At 38.0% G+C, this 24,919-nt stretch overlaps 1 protein-coding gene across 2 annotated transcripts; it reads right to left on the reverse strand.

Annotated features, from left to right (window-relative positions):
- Window positions 1–3,679: 3,679 nt before the first annotated feature.
- On the reverse strand, window positions 3,680–18,535 carry LOC110440300 (ATP-dependent DNA helicase Q1-like). 2 transcript variants are annotated; one of them, XM_021483274.1, is made up of 11 exons: window positions 18,311–18,535; window positions 16,566–16,736; window positions 15,955–16,134; window positions 14,972–15,277; window positions 13,729–13,895; window positions 13,197–13,278; window positions 9,421–9,569; window positions 8,558–8,814; window positions 6,619–6,713; window positions 5,822–6,094; window positions 3,680–4,988 (listed from the first exon to the last, which is right to left on the reverse strand). In XM_021483274.1, the coding sequence occupies exons 1-11, from the start codon at window positions 18,318–18,320 to the stop codon at window positions 4,258–4,260; spliced, it is 2,421 nt and encodes an 806-aa protein (XP_021338949.1). In that variant the 5' UTR covers window positions 18,321–18,535; the 3' UTR covers window positions 3,680–4,257. The 2 variants fall into 2 exon arrangements, with proteins under 2 accessions (XP_021338949.1, XP_021338950.1); XM_021483275.1 differs by lacking the exon at window positions 18,311–18,535 and adding an exon at window positions 17,708–17,988 and having other exon boundaries at window positions 3,681–4,988.
- Window positions 18,536–24,919: the final 6,384 nt, after the last annotated feature.

A 24,919-nucleotide genomic window follows, 5' to 3' on the forward strand; every position in this document is an offset into this window, starting at 1 on the left:
AAGATTGGAAGATTTATCTCCCTTGAGTTGCAACTATACACTCTAATTCTCTACCAAATTACATTTAATGGCATTTTCTGGTACAAGTTTAATATTGTTTCAGCCAATTTATTCCATACACCTGCGGTTTATAGTAAAAACTCAACATAACTCTGACTTGTGTATATATATTTTAAGAGAACTTTCCCTGTTGTCGCGTCGCTCTGATACATAATCCTTCCTTAATTTCAAGAAACCAAGGACTTCGTCGTATTTTCCATGATTCATACAATTCCGTTATAAACTTGATTTCATAAAAAAATCTGTTACACTGGGAAATAACCTTTGCAGTTGATAAATCGGGACGAAAGTGTATGACAGAACTGAAAGTCCACGACTTAATCGAGGAAATGTTTATTAAGTACATGTTTGGCGGATATAGAAATTCTAATTTCGAGTGTTAAATCGCCTGGAGTAGAGTTTCGTTCAGGACTGGAGCTTTCAGATATTTTAAGCAGAAACTGATATTGACGGCTACTTTATTAGAATTACCATTGCAGGGTATTAATATCATAATAAATCTCATAACGATCATTGCCTCAATTTGATTTCTGTACTTATAAGATTTATCAAAAGGCTCTACAAATTCAGTATTAACTGTACTTAGTCATGGCACGGAATTAGATTATCTAAGTCCGTGGTCATGGGTCCTCCCTCCCATAACATAACAGGGGCGTAGCTGGGATATAAATCTTGTGTAGGCACAAGAGCAATTTAAAAATGTGTATTTTGTTTAGTTTAACGACAGCTGTTTTTAATTAAATCAATTGATAAGTGTACCAGTATGTTTTATGACTAAATATACAGATAGCACGAATCTATATATGAATGAGTGGTAATGATTTAAATGTGAGGATTTTAGGACGAGTTTCCAACTAATTCCCACTGACAATATTTATGAAATGATTTTAAAGTAGAATAATCACTCATTGTTATCCAAAAGTCTATAAACTAAATTTAAGCTCTTTTTGGTGGAAGAGTGTTTCTTGGAAGAAGAAAAAAAGAATACCGAAGAGTAAACGAAGTTTGAACCCAAATCGATAAAACTAGGGCAAAATTTGAACAAAGGCATGGAGAACCATGAAAAAAATACAATGAGAATAAGACCAGGTGTTCCGCAAGAGTAAGCGTCTTCTGTATTGAATATAGATCAAAGATATATTACGTCTACAAAGCGAGAACTGGGGTAATGAAAACAAACCACACTAAGGAGCATTATCAACATCGACCTTCATATCACACAAAAATTGCATATTTCTCAATTAGATCATGATGACGACCATTAAACTTGCCCATAGTCTCCATTAAACTGCATCTTTGGGGAAAAAACAGTGTTATAACTCTGTCCGTCAGCAGTCTACATCTATGATATCATGATGAAGTCATACAGTTTTGAAGTCATGCTATTTGCAACAAACTCTTGAATACCGACCGAATCAACAGCAACATAGGAAGCACGGATGTTACTCTCAAGAAAGGGAAAGATCACATTAGGAAAATCAAAATAGACACGCTTATCGAATCGTAGTTTTAAGAGGTTTCTTTTGATTATGTTATGTGTAAAGATTAAGGAAGATTACTGAGGTAGAGGAAAATTTAGTGTACTTAATTTCAGGCTCAGGAGGGTATATAATTTCAACACGGTCAATACAATTCTTGTTATTTAAAGTCACCATGTCGTCGATGAATTTGAATGTTAAATTGAAGGACTTGCTATTGGCTAAGGGTGTACTTTTTCAATAAATTTCGCTTTGTATGAAAACCAAAAAAGTCGGCCAGAGTAGGAGCACAATTTCTTCCCATAGTAGTGCCTACTGTCAGCTTACTGATGGAAAGTCTTACCACTGGACTTATTATTCTCACAATTTCAACATCTGTTTAATTATTTTAGCTTTTGTAGTGCTTATCACAAAACATGCTCTAATTTTGTTTCTCCTTATAAGAAAACGAGGGCGTTCTTTCTATTTATTATGAGGAATTGTTGGGTAATGGGTTGAAAATTAAAAGCTTGATATAAAAAACATTTTTAAGAAGAGGATGTTCAAGAATGATTGAACGTTTTTTTTTAAATCTTCAAATTCCACAATCTAATTATTCCACTTACCAAGTATATGGTCACAATACGATTGTAACCTTGCTAATGCCATACTAAGTTTGCATTATGTCTTGGTAGAGTAACAAGATAAGCCTTGATAAAACCTTATCTATAGTGATTCTGGTAAAATTTCGGAATCCAGCACAAACGAGGCAGAGGTCGGTATCCTTATCCTTAATGGGTATTCGGAAAGATTGTAATAGAGAAGCGTGATTAGCTAGTATTTCGACTTTCAAACAATTGGAAAGTGAACAGGTAGGGTTACCTTGGTTATCAAGCATGCTTAGTGCTAGCCTACCTCCAACTCACAGGGACATGAACAATTCCCACCCTATCACCAAAAGCAATGGATGGCCATGAAGAATTTTACTATACTGTAGAATCTTGCCCTGCCATTCCCCTTGGGGACTCAGTCCTTTGATTATAACTTTGAAATAGTTGCAATCACTACCCTAATTGTTTGTGTTGTGTATTCCTGCTGGGCTTGTCATGTAGAGTTGACACAATCAGGCTTTGGGGATTAGCTCTAGCATCCTGCCACACCCATAGGGACTTAATCCATCATAACATGGAAATAATTCACAGTCCCACCTTATAACCATATATACTGTATACTAAGTGAGTTTGGCTGCATTTAATAAAATATTTGCCTTTTTCGCTGTCCATAAGGAGGACGAATCTATCATGACCGCTAATATTAGTACACAATACCATTTATAGTAATAATTATATGTGAAGGGTGTAACTTACATTGGGCGAAATGTAATTTATTAGTGAATCGCCATCCTTGATACTCCAGGGGTCACTCATTTACACGCTAATATTTGCACCCCTGGAATATGTTCTGACAAAATCAAAGGCTCAGTTTGATTCTCTGATGTTCATCAAAAGAAACCAGTGTCAGCTGAGTGTCACTTTCAATCTCTGCATCCCTGGAATATGTCATGGCAAAATTAAAGGCGTGCAAATAATTATTTGATTGGTCTCAGGTCAAACAAAATTGCTAGGCTGATACCTGTCCTTTGAAGATTACAGAGGATCGACACTGACTTCAAAGCCAGTCAATTTTACCATTATGCTGCTGTGCAATTCTCTGATGTACACAAAAGGACCAAATCAGTCTACATGTTTTATCCACAAGGTGGTGCGTATAAAGCCTTCATTTCGTCACGACATATTCCAGGGGTGCAGAGAATGTAAGGCAGCATAACACCTGGAATTTCAAGAATGCAAGAAGGGAGGAACACTTTTCAATTATACAACATAGGTTCCCTTTCCAGGATGCTTTAGACCAAACTATTGGAAAAAAATACCCTAGGCTTGTTACCTTGTGGGACCAATACTTCTGCACCAAAGGAGGCTACATCTTTTGTAAACATTGATTTTCATTTGCCTAATAACTGCTCCATACAATATTAGGCTAAAATCCCTTTATCCATTCAAAATTATCAAAAACAGTTTTAAAAATAACTACATTTGTACCTCTATGCCCCATGTTGGGTCCATCTCCTCTACCCTAAGGAGTCCACATTGTTCATTACAATATACTGAGTATGTGGTTGAAGTATCTTTACTTATACTAAAGGAAAAGAAGTGATTTTATTTTTTATTTTGATGGTTTTACATCCACTTTTACAGCCTTTCAGCAGACAATATAAGATAACAAAAATGAGTAGGAGGGGCAAAGTTTGAAGGGAAAGAGTAGAGGGGGATACCTAGAAGTGGGCCACACCCTCCATTTATACAATGTTGATACCTCTTAGCCCAAGGCTCCATTTACCTGTACTGGAGAAGTAGGTATTTAAAATATTAATCTTCATAACAAATATCATCAATCCACTTACCTCTACCCCCATTCTCTTCTGAAAGGAACACACCCTAGGTGTTTTTTTAATGTTGAATCCCCTTGGCTGAACAATGCTCCAGACCATATTTAGTCAAAATGTGCTCAGCCACCTGGGATAAGTAGCATTTAAGTTGAAAAGTTGATGACACACATAGCGCCACATAAGCTAATGCCAAATAATGAGCTGATAAAACAGAAGAACATATAAAGTGATCATTTTAATATCGGGCTAGGTTTCATTTCTCATAGCTGCCAGAACTGATTTAAAACTGTCAGGCTAGATTTCATCACTGTCACTGCTGTCTATACATATAGCTTCTCCATTAGAATTCCGATCAGGTGAGATTCCCAGGTGTTTCCTGTCCTGTAGTGTCTTGGACATCTTCCTCTTGACCGCTGGCTTCTTTTTTGTCTCCTCCTGACAGAAGTCAAGGTCATCACTGTCTGTGTCACTCAGGACAAACTTCTTCCTCTTTTTACTTTGAGAAAGTTTACTAGATAAGGAACTTTTGCTGGAACCACACTGAGATTGTGACCCTTTATTAGCACCTAGAGAAAGTTTACGAGACGACATACTTTTTCCGGAACCACACTGAGATTGCGACCCTTCAGTAGCAACTGTTGACCTCACGCGGTCAACGATCATTGAGTCCTCATCAGAATCTGTATCATGACTACATGGACCTGCCTGCTTGGAGGACCCACCCTTGGAAGTGTCATTTGGTTCTCCCGATAATGAGGTAAAGTGAGAGTTCTGTCTGTTGATGACAACAAGTTTGGGTTTGTCCTGGTTGGCGGATGACCTTTGTTTAACTGGAGAGGAAACTGTCTTTTTAATTCCTGATGATTTTGAGGGGGTGGTGCTTGATTTCCCCGAGGTGGAATCTATCTTTTTTGCACTCGATGATTTTGAGTCTGAACAATCCCCATTGACGGCGACTTTCTTCTTTCCTGGGAATTCCATGCCAATTTTGACACTCCCACTTTCCAGTAATCTGCTCTTTGGGCCTGAAATAGGAAAAGATCTGGTAATCCAACTTCTTCTCTATTTGTCTTCTAATTTCAAAATGGATGTCAGTGTATCAATGTTGAATTTAAACATGTGTGCATATCATTGTGTGGTACCACGAGACAGTACAGTGAATGTACAGCAACTTTAACTTGTATATACTTGATGTACATAACAGAAGAGAAACAAGATTATTATGCTTCCTGTTATATGTCAATAAAAGTTAAGAAACATGTCTCTATGGTAATATACAGCTAAAGTATGGGCTTGAGGGATATAGCAATTTACTGGTTCGCTGAGATCAGGTCTATTTCCAGTGGTGAAACTATGGGAAATAGGCCTGGTATCAGCGAACCAGTAACTTGCTATATCCCCTAATCCTGTACCTTTTAGGTATATAAGGATTGGACTCGATAATATATCGACCTATACATCAATAGAAAAAATACTGTTTTGTCCAATTGTTATAATTTAATTCGAAATCAGAAAAGAAAACTTTTATTGCACAAAATATGTTGAATTTTCAGTTACAATCAAATTGATATTTTTTATGAATGAGGTAATGATTATCATGTTATCAATCCAATGCTAATAAGGCCATGTATTCGCTAGCCATCAGGATTATTTCTATGTCCACGCATTTGTGGAAAGGCGTTGTTACTGACAACTATTCAAGTGTGACGGATGTGCACTATTTTGGGGGATAAGAAGTACTTTGTGTATGACGTCATAAAATCATGCACTCTTTTTTTTTTCAGTCTATCACTTGATAGACTGTAAACACAAACCAATGAAAATGTGTTACAAACAATATTAGGTTATTGAGAATTACCCGCAACAATGTAACTGATGGTTGAGTAAGCAGTAAAGTGGTAGTCCTCCTTAACGTAGCTATTAAGTAACATGTGAGCCAGGATCCTCTCCAGTTTGTCCCTCGAGATGTTGGGTTCAGGGACATTCCTCACCCTTAAGGAGGTAGGGCCCTTCTTCTCCCAGGCGTCCAGCAGTTTGGCTGCCGTCACTCTTTGCTGTGTCTGGGCTGCATGATCCAGTAGGGTAAGAACGTTCTGACAGATCTTGGTAACGTCTCTTTTCTCTGGAGTTACTGTGTAATATACCAAATATTGAAATCAAACATTGAATTACATTGATCAATTGTTTACAAAAGATTAAACTACAGTAAAACTTTGTTATACTGCCACCATTTTTTCCAGAGAAATTAAGGTGTTATAAAAGGGTTTGGCAATAAAACGAAGAATTCTTAAGAAAAAGAGAAATGGAATTTTGAATTATGTTGGTGGTGAGCCAGGTGGCAGATGGAACGAGAAGCATTATATCCAGGTTTTACAGTACCAGGGTAATTGGAAAAGGGTTAATAGCTTTCAAAAAATATAAAAATACACAATTCATTATTTGATTCAGATGATATACATTGTATAATATCATTATGAGTAGATTGCACTGTATGAATACCTTTCTTTTTAAAAAGTTGTTTGGTCCATGAGATGAAAGTTAGCACTTTTTTAGACTTTTGACCTTTGATGATCACAGTGACCTAATTATGGAACATGGCAAATCTATAAATGATGCAGGTATTCAGCATGTTTTATTCAATAATGTAATACTGACCGCCATATGTGTGGTCACAATGGTCACACATGTTATTGCACTGTGACCTGTCCCAGACCTCCCCAAAGTGTCGGGCTATGATGCTCCTTCTGCAGCTGAAACAGAAATAAACAATGCAGTATAACTTAACCTAATAGACCAAAAGTTCAGCCACATGTCAAACATGTTCTATTGGATACCTCGTGTGAATGTTCCTTAAAGACATTAAGGCATTTGCTCATACATATTTGTACAGGAGGATTCTTAAATATATGTCTTTACAGTAAGACATTTACAATGATATATCTGTTCACCAAGACATTTACAGATACGTCTTTAAAGTAAGACATTTAAACTGATTATCTGTTCACTAAGATAGTAACAGCTTTATTTTTACAGTAAGACATTTAATATGATATATATGTTCACTGAGACAGTAACAGCCTCAGAGATACGCCTCCACAGAAAGATGCTTACAGATGTCCAAATTTATATAAAACCTTATTGAAATTTTATCAGTGAAAAAATGAAAATTTTCAATTGAATAAGAGGCCCAGAGGGCCTGTATCGCTCACCTGGAAATGTTAGTAAAATTGAAGTTTGAATAGCTAGATGTTGCTGGCAGTGTACATGTATTACATAGTTAGTCGGGATTATATTTATATGCAATTGGACAAGATCCTGTCATTCCTACAGGAAAAGAAGGATTTGAAGAATTTGCTATGTTTCCCCTATTGGGCCCCACCTCTCTGCCCCGAGGGGGTTCAGACCAACCTTTGATACAAAATCAGGTCGCCTTTACCCAATGATGCTTTAGACCAAATATGGACAAAATCTCTCACCTCTCAGGACCCAGGGCGGTCAGACACACCATTAACACAAAATTAATTTCCCTTCCCAAAAGGATGCTACTCTTCAAATTTGGTCAAAATAACTTCATCCTAACAAAAGAAAAAAGGATATTGAAGCTATTCCTCTATATCCCTTATTTGGCCCTGCCTCTCTGCCCCCAGCGGGGTCAGACACACTGTTTATACAAAATTGGTTCCCCTTCACCCAAGGATACCTCATTATCATAGCAAATTAGGACAAAATCCTGTCATTCCTACAGAAGGACAAGGATTTCTAAGAATTTGCTATGTTTCCCCTATTGGTCACCGCCCCTCTGCCCCAAAGGGGGGTCACACCAAGACCAAAATGCAAGGCTGCTCTAGACTAATTTAGGATAAAATACTTTAATCTCTATGGTAGAAGAAGATTTTATAGGTTTTACTTCTATTTCCCCTATTTGGCCCCACCCCTCTGCCCCCAAGGGGGCCACACCCAAGGTTTATATAAAATTGAGTCTCCTTGGCCTAAGTTAGTCAAAATCTACTTAGCCGTTCAGGACTAGTAGCATTTTAAAGGAAAAGTTGATGGACAGACAACGGACGACAGACTCTTTGGTATGACATAAGCTCACCATGGTCCTTCGGACCAGATGAGCAAATAAAAACTTATCTCTTCACTGAAACAAAGAGTTCATCATAAGTGAAGATATAAATTTTGGTATTGACCAATTAAAATTTAACTTTCTAGTCTTTGCATTCAAAGCTGTAGATTTTAAGTTTCAGATGAAGCAATGGTGAAGTTAGTGGTAGTTTTGGTACACCTTTGCTATATCACTAAGGTATTCATTGAGTGCATCATTGATATGAAATCTTACCCGATACATATATGTAATGGCTGAAAACGATTTAATTGCGTAGAAATGAGTAACGAATTTAAGAAGGTGCTCAGCCTTGATGTCAAGCGTGACTTTATCAGTATATACCCGGTATGTCGTATGTACAGAAAGACACAGAAATTTGGCTGTACACAAAGATAATTACAGAATGAGATATCTGTCAGTAGATAAAGACATTTAGTTTGATGTGTCTATAGAATAAGACACTATCTATAGAATACATAAGAGACTTACCGTGATATGTCTGTACAGTAAGACACTATGCCATACAGGTTGTCTAGTCCGGTCTGCTCTGTGAAGACCATGGTGCTCTGTCTAAAGACATCTGCAAACCTGTAGAAGATGATGCAGTGGGCGACTTTGTCATCACGCCCCGCGCGTCCGCTCTCCTGGTACAGATTCTCCATGGATTTACTAAGCGAGTGGTGGATCACAAACCTCACGTCTGGTTTGTCTATCCCCATCCCAAAGGCCACTGTGGCCACCACAACCTAAAACAACAGCCAAAAGGGGCCTGTACATCGGTGTCCTGGGCTTAACACTCTTTCTAAATTATGTTGATAAGCCCACACAAAAGCTGACTTCTTAGTTTTAAGGATCACTGTCCCACTGCAAGCTAAACACTAGGGAATTCCACTATGGTATATATATTTTGTATATACATGTACTGTAACCTCCCTTCCCTTTCGTTTTGGATCTAACTGCACTTCTGTTGACCTGTAGCTCAATTGGCTAGAGCAATGGTATAATAGTCTGAGGTACAGGGTTCGAATCTATGTCTGGCCTCATTGTATTTTTACACTTAAAACACTGTTGCAGATGATATTTTGTTTTAATTACATCTCCATTATTTTTTTGAGTCAAACAAGGTATATTTTTCTTTCTGGAAATTATTAATCAAAACAGTTTCCAATGTATACTATCATTTTTGGCATTGGTACAGCAATCCCTAAAGTTTCTATTTGGAATATCTTGCTTAATTGAAAACAACCAATACTTCATTTCGAATAGAGATTTTTTTTTATAACGTTACCTTAATGCTTTATGAAGGTTCATTTTCCTATAAATAAATCATTGTGATTTATAAACTGACCTACCTGTATTTTGTTAGAAAGCCACATTTTATGTACTTTGCTGCGCTGGAGAGCACTCATGTCTGAATGGTAGCTACCCGTCTTTATTCCTCGCTCCTGTAGTGCTATAGCAACATCTCCTGCCTCTTTTCTTGAGAAACAGTATATAATACCTGTACGACAAAACAGTAAACAGAAACATTTAAAGCAGAGGAATCATAAATCCTTTAGAAAACAAATATAAATTTTGAACATCAGTGGTAATGAACTCATTTCCAAACCAACATAAAACTGTAACAAAAAGCTTTATAAACAAGCGGAGTCTTTCTAGAACCTGCAATTCATATACCATTCAAAAATATTAAGAACACTGTTATGTATTTCAATCTATTCTTTAATTATAATAAATTCCGAAATAGGTTTTGCCAAAAAACATGTACACATCCATATAACGCTATATTTCACCCGTAAGGACCCCACATTGACCACATCAACCTTAAGGACCCCACATTGACCACATCAACCTTAAGGACCCCACATTGACCACATCAATCCTTAAGGACCCCCACATTGACCACGTCAACCCTTAAAGACCCCACATTACCCACATCAACCCTTAAGAACCCCCACATTAACCACATCAACCCTTAAAAACCCCCACATTGACCACATCAACCCTTAAGGACCCCACATTGCCCCCGTCAACCCTTAAGGACCCCACATCGACCACATCAACCCTTAAGGACCCCCACATTGACCATGTCAACCCTTAAGGAGCCCACATTAACCACATCAACCCTTAAGAACCCCCACATTGACCACATCAACCTTAAAGACCCCACATTGACCATGTCAACCCTTAAGGACCCCACATTGACCATGTCAACCCTTAAGGACCCCACATTAACCACATCAACCCTTAAGAACCCCCACATTGACCACATCAACCCTTAAGGATACCCACATTGACCACATAAACCCTTAAGGACCCCCCCATTGCCCCCATCAACCCTTAAGAACCCCCACATTGACCACGTCATCCCTTAAGGCCCCCACATTGACCATGGCAACCCCTAAGGACCCCACATTGAGCACATCAACCCTTAAGGAGGACCCCACATTAACCACATCAAACCTTAAGGACCCCATATTGCCCACATCAACCCTTAATGACCCCCACATTGCCCACATCAACCCTTAATGACCCCCACATTGCCCATATCAACCCTTAAGGGCCCCCACATTGACCTCATCAACCCTTAAGGACCACATATTGACCACATCAACCCTTTAAGACCCCCACATTAACCACATCGACCCTTAAGGACCCCCACCTTGACCACATCAACCCTGTAAGACCCCCGCATTGACCACATCAACCTCAAGGACCCCACCTTGACCACGTCAACCCTTAAAGACCCCTCATTGACCACGTCAACCCTTAAAGACCCCTCATTGACCACATCAACCCATAAGGACCCCCACATTGCCCACATCAACCCTTAAGAACCCCACATTGCCCACGTCAACCCTTAAGAACCCCACATTGACCATGTCAACCCTTAAAGACCCCTCATTGACCACGTCAACCCTTAAGGTCCCGACATTGACCACGTCAACCCTTAAGGTCCCGACATTGACCACGTCAACCCTTAAGAACCCCACATTGCCCACGTCAACCCTTAAGGAGCCCACATTGTCCCCATCAACCTTAAGGACCCCCCCTTGACCACGTCAACCCTTAAGGGCCCCAAATTGACCACATCACCGCTTAAGAACCCCATATTGACCACATCAACCTTGAGGACCCCACATTGACCGCATCAACCATAAAGAACCCCACATTGACCACAACAACCCTTAAGGATACCCACATTGACCACATCGACCTTAAGGACCCCACAGTGACCACATCAACCTTAAAGACCCCACCTTGACCACGTCAACCCTTAAGGGCCCCCACATTGACCACACCAACCCTTAAGGCCCCCACATTGACCATGGCAACCCCTAAGGACCCCACATTGATCACATCAATCCTTAAGGAACCCACATTAACCATGTATAACTTTAAGAGCTCCAGATTGACCACATCAACCTTAAAGACCCCACATTACCCACATCAACCCTTAATGACCCCCACATTGACCACAACAACCTTAAGTACCCCACATTGACCACAACACCCTAAAGGCCCCCACATTGACCACGTCATCCCTTAAGGCCCCCACATTGACCATGGCAACCCCTAAGGACCCCACATTAACCACGCCAACCCTAATGAACCCCACATTGACCACATGAACCTTAAGGACCCCACACTGACCACATCAACCTTAAAGACCCCACATTGACCATATCAACCCTTAAGGACCACATATTGACCACATCAACCTCAAGGACCCCACCTTGACCATGTCAACCCTTAAGGCCCCCACATTGACCACAACAACCTTAAGTACCCCACATGGACCACATCAACCTTAAAGACCCCACCTTGACCACGTCAACCCTTATGGACCCCACATTGACCAGATCAACCCTTAAGGACCCCTCATTGACCACGTCAACCCTTATGGACCCCACATTGACCACGTCACCCCTTAAGGACCCCACACTGACCACATCAACCCATAAGGACCCCCACATTGCCCATATCAACCCTTAAGGACCACATATTGACCACATCAACCTTGAGGACCCCACATTGACCGCATCAACCATAAAGAACCCCACATTGACCATGTCAGCCCTTAAGGACCCCACAATGACCCCATCAACCTTAAGGCCCCCACATTGACCATGTCAACCTTAAGGACCCCTCATTGACCACATCAACCTCAAGGACCCCACCTTGACCACGTCAACCCTTAAAGACCCCTCATTGACCACGTCAACCCTTATGGACCCCACATTGACCATGTCAGCCCTTAAGGACCCCACACTGACCACATCAACCCATAAGGACCCCCACATTGCCCATATCAACCCTTAAGGACCACATATTGACCACATCAACCTTTAAGGACCCCACATTGCCCACATCAACCTTAAGGGCCCCCCCTTGACCCCGTCAACCCTTAAGGACCCAACATTGACCACATCAACCCTTAATGACCCCCACATTGACCACATAAACCTTAAGGACCCCACAATGACCACATCAAACCTTAAGGACCCCACCTTGACCATGTCAACCCTTAAAGACCCCACATTACCCACATCAACCCTTAATGACCCCCACATTGACCACGTAAACCCTTAAGGACCCCACAATGACCACATCAAACCTTAAGGCCCCCCACATTGACCACACCAACCCTTAAGGCCCCCCACATTGACCACATCAACCCTTAAGGACCCCATATTGACCACATCAACCCTTAAGGATCCCTCTCCCACAGTAGGCAGAAAACTAGAGAATTCCACAGTAGTATTTCATACATAGAGTTACCTACCCTTAATATAAGTAGCGCGACTGTGGGAGGGTTGTACTAAGCACTAGTATAATGATGGCAGGGGAGGGGCAGGATTCAGGGTTCAAATCCTGTTTTGGTCCCTGTTACATTTTTACACAGTTGTTGATTATTTTCATTTCATGTTCCAAAAGGTATAGTTAATTGTCATATGAGAAATGACTTATCAAAGCTATAGCCATGCCATAAAAGTGTTTCCAATGCATATTTACAGTGTTTGGCAGTGGTATGGGGATCTTTATACATGTATATATACAATGCAAGTTCTTGTAACTTTAAAATGAAACACCATTGTAACGTATTCATGAAAAAGAGATTTCTCACCTGACATGCCGTCAAATTTCTTCTTGATTAGTTTTTGGATCTCATCCATAGCGTCTTTACTTCCTGAGGGTTTTGGCCGGATCTATTCAAGAACAATGTCAGCTTCACTTGTTATACACATATTTTAAATTCCTTTTTTATTTATTTATCATCAAATAAATCAAAAGGAGGTCCCCGGTCCCCCTACACACAGCAAGGTCATATATTAAACAGTTGGATTCCAAAACAAAACTTAGGATGTTTCCTCTTTTACAATACAAAGGGGAAAATATAGTATGAGTAATTGAAACAAAATGAAGAAGCTAAGGGTCTATCTTCAATAAGATTCATCAGTTCGCAAATATGTAATATTAACGTTTGACTTTACACACAAACAATGTACATGTTCATATTAAATGTGTCACTCATCACTCACTCAGTCATAGCTTGACAAAGGGACCAGTGAGTCTTAAAACATTGCAACATGTTTAATACATATATTGTTTGTGTATTAATTAAAACTTTGATATTAAGCTAAGGTCCTGTTGTTTACCTCATAATACAGGTTGGGTCTGTTGAAGGAGGCTTTGAACACAAGGCAGTGAGGAATGCTGAGTATTTTCTTTACGTCCTCCAGAACTTTGGTTGTGGCAGTGGCTGTGAGACCAAGGATAGGAACCTCCGGAAACTGTCTTTTCATGATTCCCAGAAACTTGTAGTCTGTTACAACAAATCATCAGTGGTTTTGTACTGTGATCAGCAGGGTTAATAATTAAATAACAATACTAAATAATATTTTGAGTATTCCTATTTTAGCATGTTAACAAATCAAAACTATGGATACTTCCAATCAAATTTGGTCTAATTCCTCTCAGCGGTTTAGAAGAAGTTGTTTGAAGAAATTGTTGACAGACGGAAGTCACTTTGGACCAGGTAAGTTAAACATTGAAAATCGAAAATAAATTTATGCTGGTTAAAAACTTTCAAATATCCAAGAGGTGTATAGAATCAAATATAGCAGCTAATTAAGGAATATGAGAGGGAAAATACTGCCTTACTGGCAAGCTAGGTTTTCCAGCAATGCAGTTCAACTCTAGGGACTGAATAAATAGTTATATAAAAATGAGGGGGTTCAATGGCTGGAAGGGTGCCAGCTTGCATCTTATATTTGATGGCAGTGACATGACCCTGGGGTACCATGTGAGGCCAGTTTCCTGTGGTTCAGGAAGGTGCATTGGAACACAGTGTGAACCAAAGAGATTCCGAAGGATAAGTCTTAGGACAGCACTTCTTGTTTGGAAAATTAGTTTTACAGCCAAGGATTTTTCGTGTAAAATACTGCCTTACTGGCAAGCTAGCTTTTCCAGCGATGAGGTATAACTTGTTCAATATTCAAGCAACACTGAGCATACACATGTACTTGCCAACTCTCCCTGTTTGGAAGGTAGACTCCCGAACTTAAAATTGAGCATTTTCAACCAGTGGATTTGCTTAACTATTCTTATTTTCTTAAATCTGATGATTTCAGAGGTGATGTTATTCATGCTTTTAATTCTGAGCAGGAGTAATCTCCCCCAATGGAAATTTCAAAGTTTGGCAAGTATGTCAGGGCAAGGTCAGTGGCTGGATGGGTGCCTACTTGCATGTTCCAATATTAATGTGTTCGTATTGTAAATATTCATCTATTTCCGGTACCTGTATACAACATATTATATGTATAATTTTGAGAAAATTACATCTTAAAATTGATACAATTAATGTAATCTTTCTTTCTATTTGTGTCAGTGTCAACTTACCTGGTCGAAAATCATGTCCCCACTGCGAACAACAATGAACTTCATCTATGACAAGTCGAGAGAAACGACCCATCTGATACATCTTCTCAAGTTTGTTCATGAAGCGCTTACTCTTAGCAAGTTTTTCTGGAGTGACATACAGTAACTTGAGCGAGGCATTTTTGTCCACCATTGAATTCTGTATCGCTGTTGCTTTGCTTTTATCTACAGAGGCATTTAACATACTGGCATCTACACCTAGAGCTTCTAGTGCCATCACCTGGTCCTCCATCAGCGACACCAAAGGGGAGACAACTAGTGTCACACCTACAGCGACAAAATATGTACAAAGGAATAATGTCAAAACAGTGCTGGCTGTTGCTTCCATTTACTGTGTTCCAACAATTTAAAACATTGAAACAAATTTATTTATGAAAAAGAATAGACCTAGTGGTCTGATAAAAAAATTATGGCAAGCTTTCGCAAAGACTTAAGCTGTCTACATTAATATTTACAGGACCATAAGACCATTCACCGCGAAATATTAACTGATTGTTCTGCTTAAAACAGGCCCTGCACAAAAAAGACAAAATCCCAAATTTCTACACAGAAGCAAAAGGGAGACAACTAGTGTCAGAAGGCCAAAACTAGACAAAAGATCTTGCCAATAAGGCAATTTGACTTGGTTTCAATTTATTGGGTTTAGCTGCTAATAGCATCCTACTGACAGCTGAGGTAATTTACCTACCAGGTATGTGAGATATTACCAGATGCACAAACCTGTAGAAATAGGCTACATAATGAGATATAAGAAAAATCTGGTAATACAGCCTCATTGTCAATGTTCTAAATGTTTTACTATTACATAAAGCTGTGTGTTGTTATCATGATGTCTACATTTCATAATAATCAATTATCATACATTTTTGTTTAAGAATGCAGATTATTTAAGGATTTAAGCACATAGCTTAAAAACAATGACTCAAGTCTTCTTTTGTAATCACCTTTGGATAAAAGGGCAGGTAACTGGAAACACAGACTCTTGCCACCACCAGTCGGCATAATCAGCATTGCATCCTTTCCAGACATAGTCACATTCATTGTATGCAGCTGCATAGGACGCAAGCATGTGATTTTGAAGATACTTTTCATCTTTTCCTGCAGTTCCTTGTTCCATGAAAAGTCTGTAAAATTTACAGCAAAAAGACATTGACATCAATGACTTCCAATTACAATAGAACTAGGTTAAATTGGAAAATTGAGGTATAACTACACGAGAATGACAATGACCTCAACAAAGGTTATGGAGTCAATTACACTTGAAACTGTAAATATCAAACAATATTCATAAATTTGTATTAGGTCTTATAATTATGATACTTCCAAATAATCTCTATGCAAAATGCACTCACTTAGTGGAGTTAAATGTAGACACATTTTTAACAATTTAAGAATTTCCATTATCACATTCAAATATGAGGAAATTCTTATTCTTCAGAGGGGATTCAAGTTTTAAAGGAAAAACATAGGGATAACCCCTTAGAAAAAGGGACACATTGCATGCATGACTGACTATAGTCTCTGTATTGTACCTGTAGCTGGATTAGGAATTTACCTGTAGAATCCCATTTGGTGTCAGCCTGTTGGGTGATGGTGTTTTGTTGAAGTATGGAGTTAATCTCATCTTTCCTATGAAGTAGTGATGACTGTCGGTTTAAGAGGTTCTCAATCTCCTCTTCGATCTGAGCTAATTCCCTGGTCACATCCCTTAGCTCTTGTTTATAAACTTTAATAAAGATGGAATGGATCAATACAAATTCAAAATATGAATCAAAGATTATCAAATCTTTGGCAGCAATAATCACACTATTGCTAACAAATAAATCGGGTCGTTTTAGGTCAATTTTGTTATCTAGACTACTTTTAACATTTTGTAACTTACTCTACTCATGATGTTCTGCAGTCTTGGGTGCTTAGAGCAGGTCGAGTACACTCTGTCGATTGAGCTATATAACTATAAAGACCTATATAGCTATATTCACCTGTAAATTAAAGCTGTATTGAGCTATATTTTCTCAGATTTCAAATCTCATTAAATTAAAGCAAAGTCGCATTAAACGATAAGGTTGATGGTAATGTTGACTACAAAAAGCATACAGTTAGATGTTTATTTTCATTTTTCATAAATGTAAAATTTTCGATTTTTTACATTATTATTTTTTTAAAAGAATACTTATATTTGATGTCTTTTGTTATCAACCTAATGATAAAATCTTATTTTAAAAGCGATTTTTTTTCGTTTTCCTTAAAAAAGAAAATCACATGAAAATAGCTCTAAAGATCTATTTCAGATAGGTCAATAGAGCTATTTTAGGTCTTTACAGCTATATAGGTCAATCGGCAGAGTGTACTGAACCTGTTGAGTATAAATAGTAGTCCGCTAAAACTGACCATAATCGCAGGCTCAAATATTCTGATCGGTCGCCTGTTTATGGTCAGCGTTTTAAAGAGCAGTCGATAGGCTTTAGCTGACAATAAACAGGCGACCGATCAGAATTTTTGCCGGGGCAGAGGAGGCCGGGTATTAATATTAGTACTTGTTTATTCCTTACTCCGTCAATGTATCGAAGATTACGAAAGTCGGAACCACAGAAATCTGCATCTGGTTTATAAATATATGATATGGTCTTCCCTGCACTACAGACAAAATATATGTCTAAGCTTCACAGAAAACTAAAGTTGTCACTGATGGCTTACCTTCCATTTCAACATCTGAACCAAATCACAAACACGCAGACTATTTAAACTTCCTCAAAGTCGATTGTATCCTTTGTGTTAGAAAGCGACCAATCTAAACGTTTCAGAGACCCTTCATTTTCAGGTACGCCTAAGTTAGGGCCAAAATAACTGTGATTATTTTTTCCGGATTACCTTACATATGGCTGTTGTTAAAGTAGTGTGTATTATCATATTTTAGAGAGAAAAAAAAATAATGTTTTGGAATATCTGTAAAATAATTCATAATAACATTTGCTGATTGTCTAGACCGCATAAAAGAACTTTAGTGTCAGAGTTGTTCCCCTTTAACCACTAGAAATATTATTCCTCAAGAGGAAAGAGTTTTACTAACAAGATAGAAAGTGTTTAGATATCTTTGTAAACAACTGCAAAGTTTGAAAGACACACAAATCCACAAAATAAAAACAGTAATTAAACTATTACAAATACACCACAACGTAGTAAAAATAATAACTGTAAAAGTAAGGAAATGTTGTTTTCAATTTATTTAGTTATAAAGCACCATGCAGGTTGTTTTTCTGTCCCATTGAAATTGCTACTACATGCAGTCTATATTATTACCGTATTGCATAAATTAAGTGGGTTCAAAGTAACCGTAATCCTTATAAAAATGCAGTTGTCAACAATCTCGGATTATGGTGACTAATAGAAAAGACAGTGGCAACTTGGAGCGACGACAGATGGGAAAGACTTTACCCAACCAGATAAAAAAATGAACCTGTGGCTGTAAGTAGCTATATAGCAACCAGAAGTCAAATTAGTGCACGTGTGTACAGTATCATTGAAAGAAAAGAATATCATACATCACCACAAGCTACTAGTTAGCTTACAACGATGTCATCTGAGCGAAACTGAGCGAAAGTACCGGCGGCCACACGCCCCTCCCACCACCACAACCACCACCTAAATAGGGAGAAGAAAGAACGAAAAAATGTGTTAGACTTGGCAAGCCGACGCGCATTCTTCATTAGCTAGCAATGGAAAAATAGTAATATACAAAGACAGTTCACGGTCTTGCGAGAATGAGCAACCTATCGGGAAGAGTTGGGATTCTAAACCCCGAACTAGAACATGGTTATACGTTAGATCCACGGCCATATATACTTGTTGAAACACTTACAATAATGACTGAGAGAATTGAAACCCCACCAAACAAAGGTTGTCTGTACTCCAATTATTAATCTGGTGCAACGCCCAGAGCAATTTGGTGAGTCGAATGAGTTCCAACATTAACAACAGTCTCCAGCCATTGAAGAAAGAAGAGTTGTATGGGGTCGAGGCAGACACAAAGAAAGAATTAGCGAATTTCAGAAAGGGTAAAAAGGGGAGAGAAGGAGGCGAGTTTAGGAATAGCGAGATATGGGGAGGAGAGGTAATATAGCGAGATATGGAGAAGAGGGGGTCAAAAAGTGACATATGGAGAAAAGGAGGAACATAAAACGGAGGAGAAGAAGCAAATATATAGACTCGGACCGAAGACCCAAATACAGTACCGAAACATTGATATAAAGAGAGGTGTATAACATGACATGGAGAAGGTCTAACTAGCCTTATCAAGGTCGGTTCTCCCACTCCTGTAATACGTTACTCTATTACATCATCTGACCATTTGCATGACTATGTGGTTAGTTACTATATTAAAGATAACTATCGTCTCCCTATACTTTTGCTTAAAAGATATGTTAAAATTTAGTTATCAAATAGAATATGCTTGACTATACTAGTACTATATAAAAAATCTTAAATGTAAAATATTCTTATAAAATGTGTTTTATCACATTCTACATAACCACTGTGTGTTAACGACACCGGATATTGCTATTAGGCGGGCGGTGACCACACGAGGTGGACTGCAGTTGAAGGTAAGTTTTTTTCTATATTTTTCTTACTTCAGAGGTTGTCATGTCAATGTGTGCTTGAGGCTTTTTGGATTAATACCTCACATTTTCAGCGTTTACTCAAACCATAGAAAACGTTCATATATTGGTCAATATTTCTTCCAGCCTTACAAACACGTCTGGTACCGGTGAAAAATTACGAGAGAAAACTATCAGGTGTCTGAATTATCATTTGTAGCACTTCCCACCACATGTTTTACTGTGTCAGTGTATTGTATAAAATGAAATATCGTCAAAAATATTTCGTCGAACTGTACGGCAACTTGAAAATTTGTTTTTAGATTACTGTACGGCATCATGCCAATTGCAAGTCTCCGTACAATGCTATGAAATTATGTCAGCATATTTCTCGTAATTTACAACGAGTTCGAAAATACGACAAATGTATGTAATGCATATACATATCAATTAGATATAGGTAGTGAAATTTGTTCGAAAAAAACACTACAATCATTAATCAGACACGTGATAAGTATCACTCGTGAGTTTTCGACGATTCCAGGCGGCGTGTTTGCAAGTCTATGAGAAATATTAACCCATATATGAATGTTCTCTGTGGTTTATAAGCCATTGCTCAAAATGTGAGGAATTGATCAAAAGAGACCAAAGAACATACAAGCCTCTGAAGTAAGGAAAATATAAAAAAAAATCACCTGCAACAGAGGCCCACTTCGTGTGATCACCGCCTTCCTGGTAGTAATATCCGATGTGTCGTTAACACACAGAAAAGTATTTTATTTATTTCGTTAGAAACTAAAACTGATGAATATTTAGTTTCTTAATATCTATGGGGTAAAACATCCTCGCAACAGCCAAGGTCATATGAAAAACGGATGTTAATGGAGACACCGCCAAAAAGGGAAGGTAAGTAAGAAAGATACAGATCCAAAGTGTTGCTTTGGGGACAGCAGGACATTTTGGTTTTCCCAGTGTACCCTAAGCAGACGACACAGACAAAAAATCCCTGATTCTACAGGGCCCACTAAACATTGATGGACTCTCACGATAAACAAGCGATAGGATACAACAGTCCTATTCTTTCCTCGATCCCGACGTAAGTTCCTCACTTGACTAATATGAGGAAGTCCGGGTGAGTCTTGCTCGTGATTTGTCTAACTCGTTTGAAGTGCGGTTACTGTCAACAATAGTACAGGCCATGCGTGGTCATCGACCGGAAGTTCTACTCGTAAAATGTTATAATTATCAGCAACATGTACTTAAATGATGCGACGAATTTCCAATAATGCAAACCGGAAATGATGTTTAAGTTTTCAAAATTCTAAGATGTCATGTCCGTGAGCGGGAGTTCGGACATTCTGTGTAATACTTAGTCTTTAAGAATAAAACCGGAAGTTAACAAAAAAAAAAATGCTACGATAAATTCAGTGAATTTTGACTCACATCACTGGAGAAGAACCAAATATATATTTTATATTCTCAGGAAAACTTTATAATATATATTTTATCATTTATATAAACTAATTTCTTTCGAGTTTTTTTCTTTTTTTTTTCTTTTCTAATTATACAATTTATTTTTTATTTATTTTTCAAAGTAAAAATTATTTTATTGTTTTCCTCTATTTATATGTCAAATTGTAAACTTGTACAGTACAGGTATAACATATGACAATACCAAATTGTGTACTGTAACTATGATGTATCACAATTCCAATTTTTATGCTACATATACATGAACCTATAATTATTACAATGCAAAATTGTATACTGGATAACTATAACATATATATCACAAAGCCAAATTGTGTACTGTTCAAGTATCATGTATCAAAATGCCAAATTTAATGAGATCACAATTCAAAATGGCATACTGTATAACTATAACATCTCAAAATTCAAAAGTGTATGATGTATAACTATAACATATCACCAGGCCAAATAATATACTGTACAAGTAAAACATCTCACAATGCAAAATTAGTTATTGTATAAGAATATTATATCTCAATGTCAAATTGTAAATTGTATACCATTTTTATTTTTTTTATTTTTTATTAAAAGGCATACAATTATTATATTGTTAAATATTAAGATGATAAATCGTGTCCTCTCGTAGGAGGGTTTCCATACACCATTCTCTCTTTCATGGCGTTATACCTCTCACTCTCTTTCATAAACTATCGATTTATAACTTTTTTTTTAATATCATTTCCTTCGTTTTTTAGTCAACAAATGGTTGAGCACATCTCAGTTTTCTAGTGTTTAATATGTCATCACGGGACCGGGCTTGTCGTACTGTTCAAAGTGTCTTTTGATACGAAAACACATCGCTAGACATATCCTACGTTTCACGTTGTCTAATAAGTCAACACATTGTTGAACATACTTTTGTAGAACCTAATAATGCAACACATGTTCAACAAGGTATAATTTTCATTTTTATCTGTAATGAGCCATACCTTGTCAGTCAACACTTGGCTGGACATGTCTTATTTATAGTTATAGTGTCTTTGCATAAGGCTGCACGTGTCTTATTTTTACTTTGTCTAATAAGTCAACGCATGGTAGAAATGTTTACAGTGTCTTTTACACATTGCTGAAAACGACCTACTTTCTATACGGAATCTTAACACAGTGACGCAATGTTTTATTTCTAGTCTTTACACCTGCTTGGACGTGTCTTAATTTTACATTGTCTGATAAGTCAACGCGCGGAAGGACATGCATTATTTAGTATGATGTCTTGACACATTGCTGGTCAAATCTTACTTTCTATAGTGTCTAAACTTATGGCAGGACATGCCAAACTTTGTATAATGTCTAAACACATGGCAGGATACGTCATACTTTTTAAAATGTCTAAACACATGGCAGGACACGCCATACTTTGTGTAGTGTCTAAATACATGTCAGGACACGTCATACTTTGTATAATGTCTGAACACATGGCAGGACATGCCATACTTTGTATAGTGTCTAAACACATGGCAGGACATGCCATACTTTGTATAGTGTCTAAACACATGGCAGGACATGCCATACTTTGTATAGTGTCTAAACACATGGCAGGACATGCCATACTTTGTATAGTGTCTAAACACATGGCAGGACATGCCATACTTTGTATAGTGTCTAAACACATGGCAGGACATGCCATACTTTGTATAGTGTCTAAACACATGGCAGGACATGCCATACTTTGTACAATGTCTAAACATATGGCAGGACATGCCATACTTTGTATAGTGTCTAAACTCATGGCAGGATATGCCAAACTTTGTATAGTGTCTAAACTCATAGCAGGACATGCCATACTTTGTATAGTTTCTAAACACATGGCAGGACATGCCAAACTTTGTACAATGTCTAAACACATGGCAGGATACGTCATACTTTGTATAGTGTCTAAACACATGGCAGGACATGCCATACTTTGTATAGTATCTAAACACATGGCAGGATACGTCATACTTTGTGTAGTGTCTAAACACATGACAGGACATGCCATACGTTATATAGTGTCTAAACTCATGGCAGGACATGCCATACTTTGTATAGTGACTAAACTCATGGCAGGATATGCCAAACTTTGTATAGTGTCTAAACTCATAGCAGGACATGCCATACTTTGTATAGTGTCTAAACACATGGCAGGACATGCCAAACTGTGTACAATGTCTAAACACATGACAGGACATGTCATATTTTATATAGTGTCTAAACTCATGGCAGGACATGCCAAACTTTGTACAATGTCTAAACACATGGCAGGATACGTCATACTTTGTGTAGTGTCTAAACACATGACAGGACATGCCATACGTTATTTAGTGTCTAAACTCATGGCAGGACATGCCAAACATTGTACAATGTCTAAACACATTGCAGGATACGTCATACTTTTTAAAATGTCTAAACAAATGGCAGGACATGTCATACTTTGTGTAGTGTCTAAACAAATGGCAGGACATGCCATACTTTGTACAATGTCTAAACACATGGCAGGACATGCCATACTTTGTACAATGTCTAAACAAATGGCAGGACATGCCATACTTTGTGTAGTGTCTAAACACATGGCAGGACATGCCATACTTTGTATAGTGTCTAAACACATGGCAGGACATGCCATACTTTATATAGTGTCTAAAGACATGGCAGGACATGCCATACTTTGTATAGTGTCTAAACACATGACAGGATATGTCATATTTTATATAGTGTCTAAACTTATGGCAGGACATGCCATACTTTATATAGTGTCTAAACACATGGCAGGACATGTCATACTTTATATAGTGTCTAAACCTATGGCAGGACATGCCATACTTTATATTGTGTCTGAACCCATGGCAGGACATGCCATACTTTATATTGTGTCTGAACCCATGGCAGGACATGTCATACTTTATATAGTGTCTAAACCCATGGCAGGACATGCCATACTTAATATTGTGTCTGAACCCATGGCAGGACATGCCATACTTAAGATATCATAATAAGATACAAAATATTTTGTTTATAGTCAAGGGCTCATAAGGGGACAATTCACGATAACATACAGGCCGCCTTACACGGAAATATTTAGAGCGACGTATAATGCCTTTATCGGATACTTTTGACTGATCCTCTCGTATAATACTCTGCTTATTATAATCTTCGATATTACATTACAATTAAGGAATCCCGTACCACTGCCAAAACCTGTAACTATTAAAGATCCCCGTACCACTGCCAAAAACTGTAACAAGATATTTTTTCCATCACGACGTCAGCTTTAACATTTTTTAAGACTTTTATGATAAAATAATGATAAGAAGAAGAAGAAGAAGAAGAAGAAATCAACATCAGTGTTCTGAGAATAAAAATGAAGCATTGTCGTTAACGGGATTCGAACCCTGGACCTCCGATCATCACTATACAAACAACTGAACTACCTGATTATTCGTATATGTTGTCCCTTGACCCTGTTCCACTTCAGTTATGTCCAAGACAAATATTAAAGTTAGATCATGGCGTGTGTGAAAAACTGAAGTGGAATTCTCTAGTGTTTAGTCTGCAGCGGGTCAGGGATCCTTAAGCTCTAATGCGTATTAGATGTGTCAAGGTCACTCATCAATTAATACTGATGTGTAATCGACTAGATATTTTCAGAGCGGTGTTATCTTTTATTATCTAGAACAATTTATTGAGTCTATTTAGATCATGAAAGTAATTGAAGCACACGAAAGAAATGTTTTTTTCTGCTTTTTACCAAACTTTAGTGGGACACTCAGTAATATATTTCATAACTAATGAAACCTGTAGAGTGTGT

Source organism: Mizuhopecten yessoensis, unplaced genomic scaffold (genome assembly GCF_002113885.1).
Source record: "Mizuhopecten yessoensis strain PY_sf001 unplaced genomic scaffold, ASM211388v2 scaffold11177, whole genome shotgun sequence".
Taxonomy (NCBI): domain Eukaryota; kingdom Metazoa; phylum Mollusca; class Bivalvia; order Pectinida; family Pectinidae; genus Mizuhopecten; species Mizuhopecten yessoensis.

What these genes read in the sequence shown, in the direction of transcription:
- LOC110440300 (XM_021483274.1), bottom strand. An exon ending in GGGACATGATTTTCGACCAG is followed by an intron (nt 13,896 to 14,971) that starts GTAAGTTGACAC and finishes TTGTTGTAACAG; the next exon opens with ACTACAAGTTTCTGGGAATC. An exon ending in TACTGTACAGACATATCACG is followed by an intron (nt 6,714 to 8,557) that starts GTAAGTCTCTTA and finishes TTTCTGTTTCAG; the next exon opens with CTGCAGAAGGAGCATCATAG.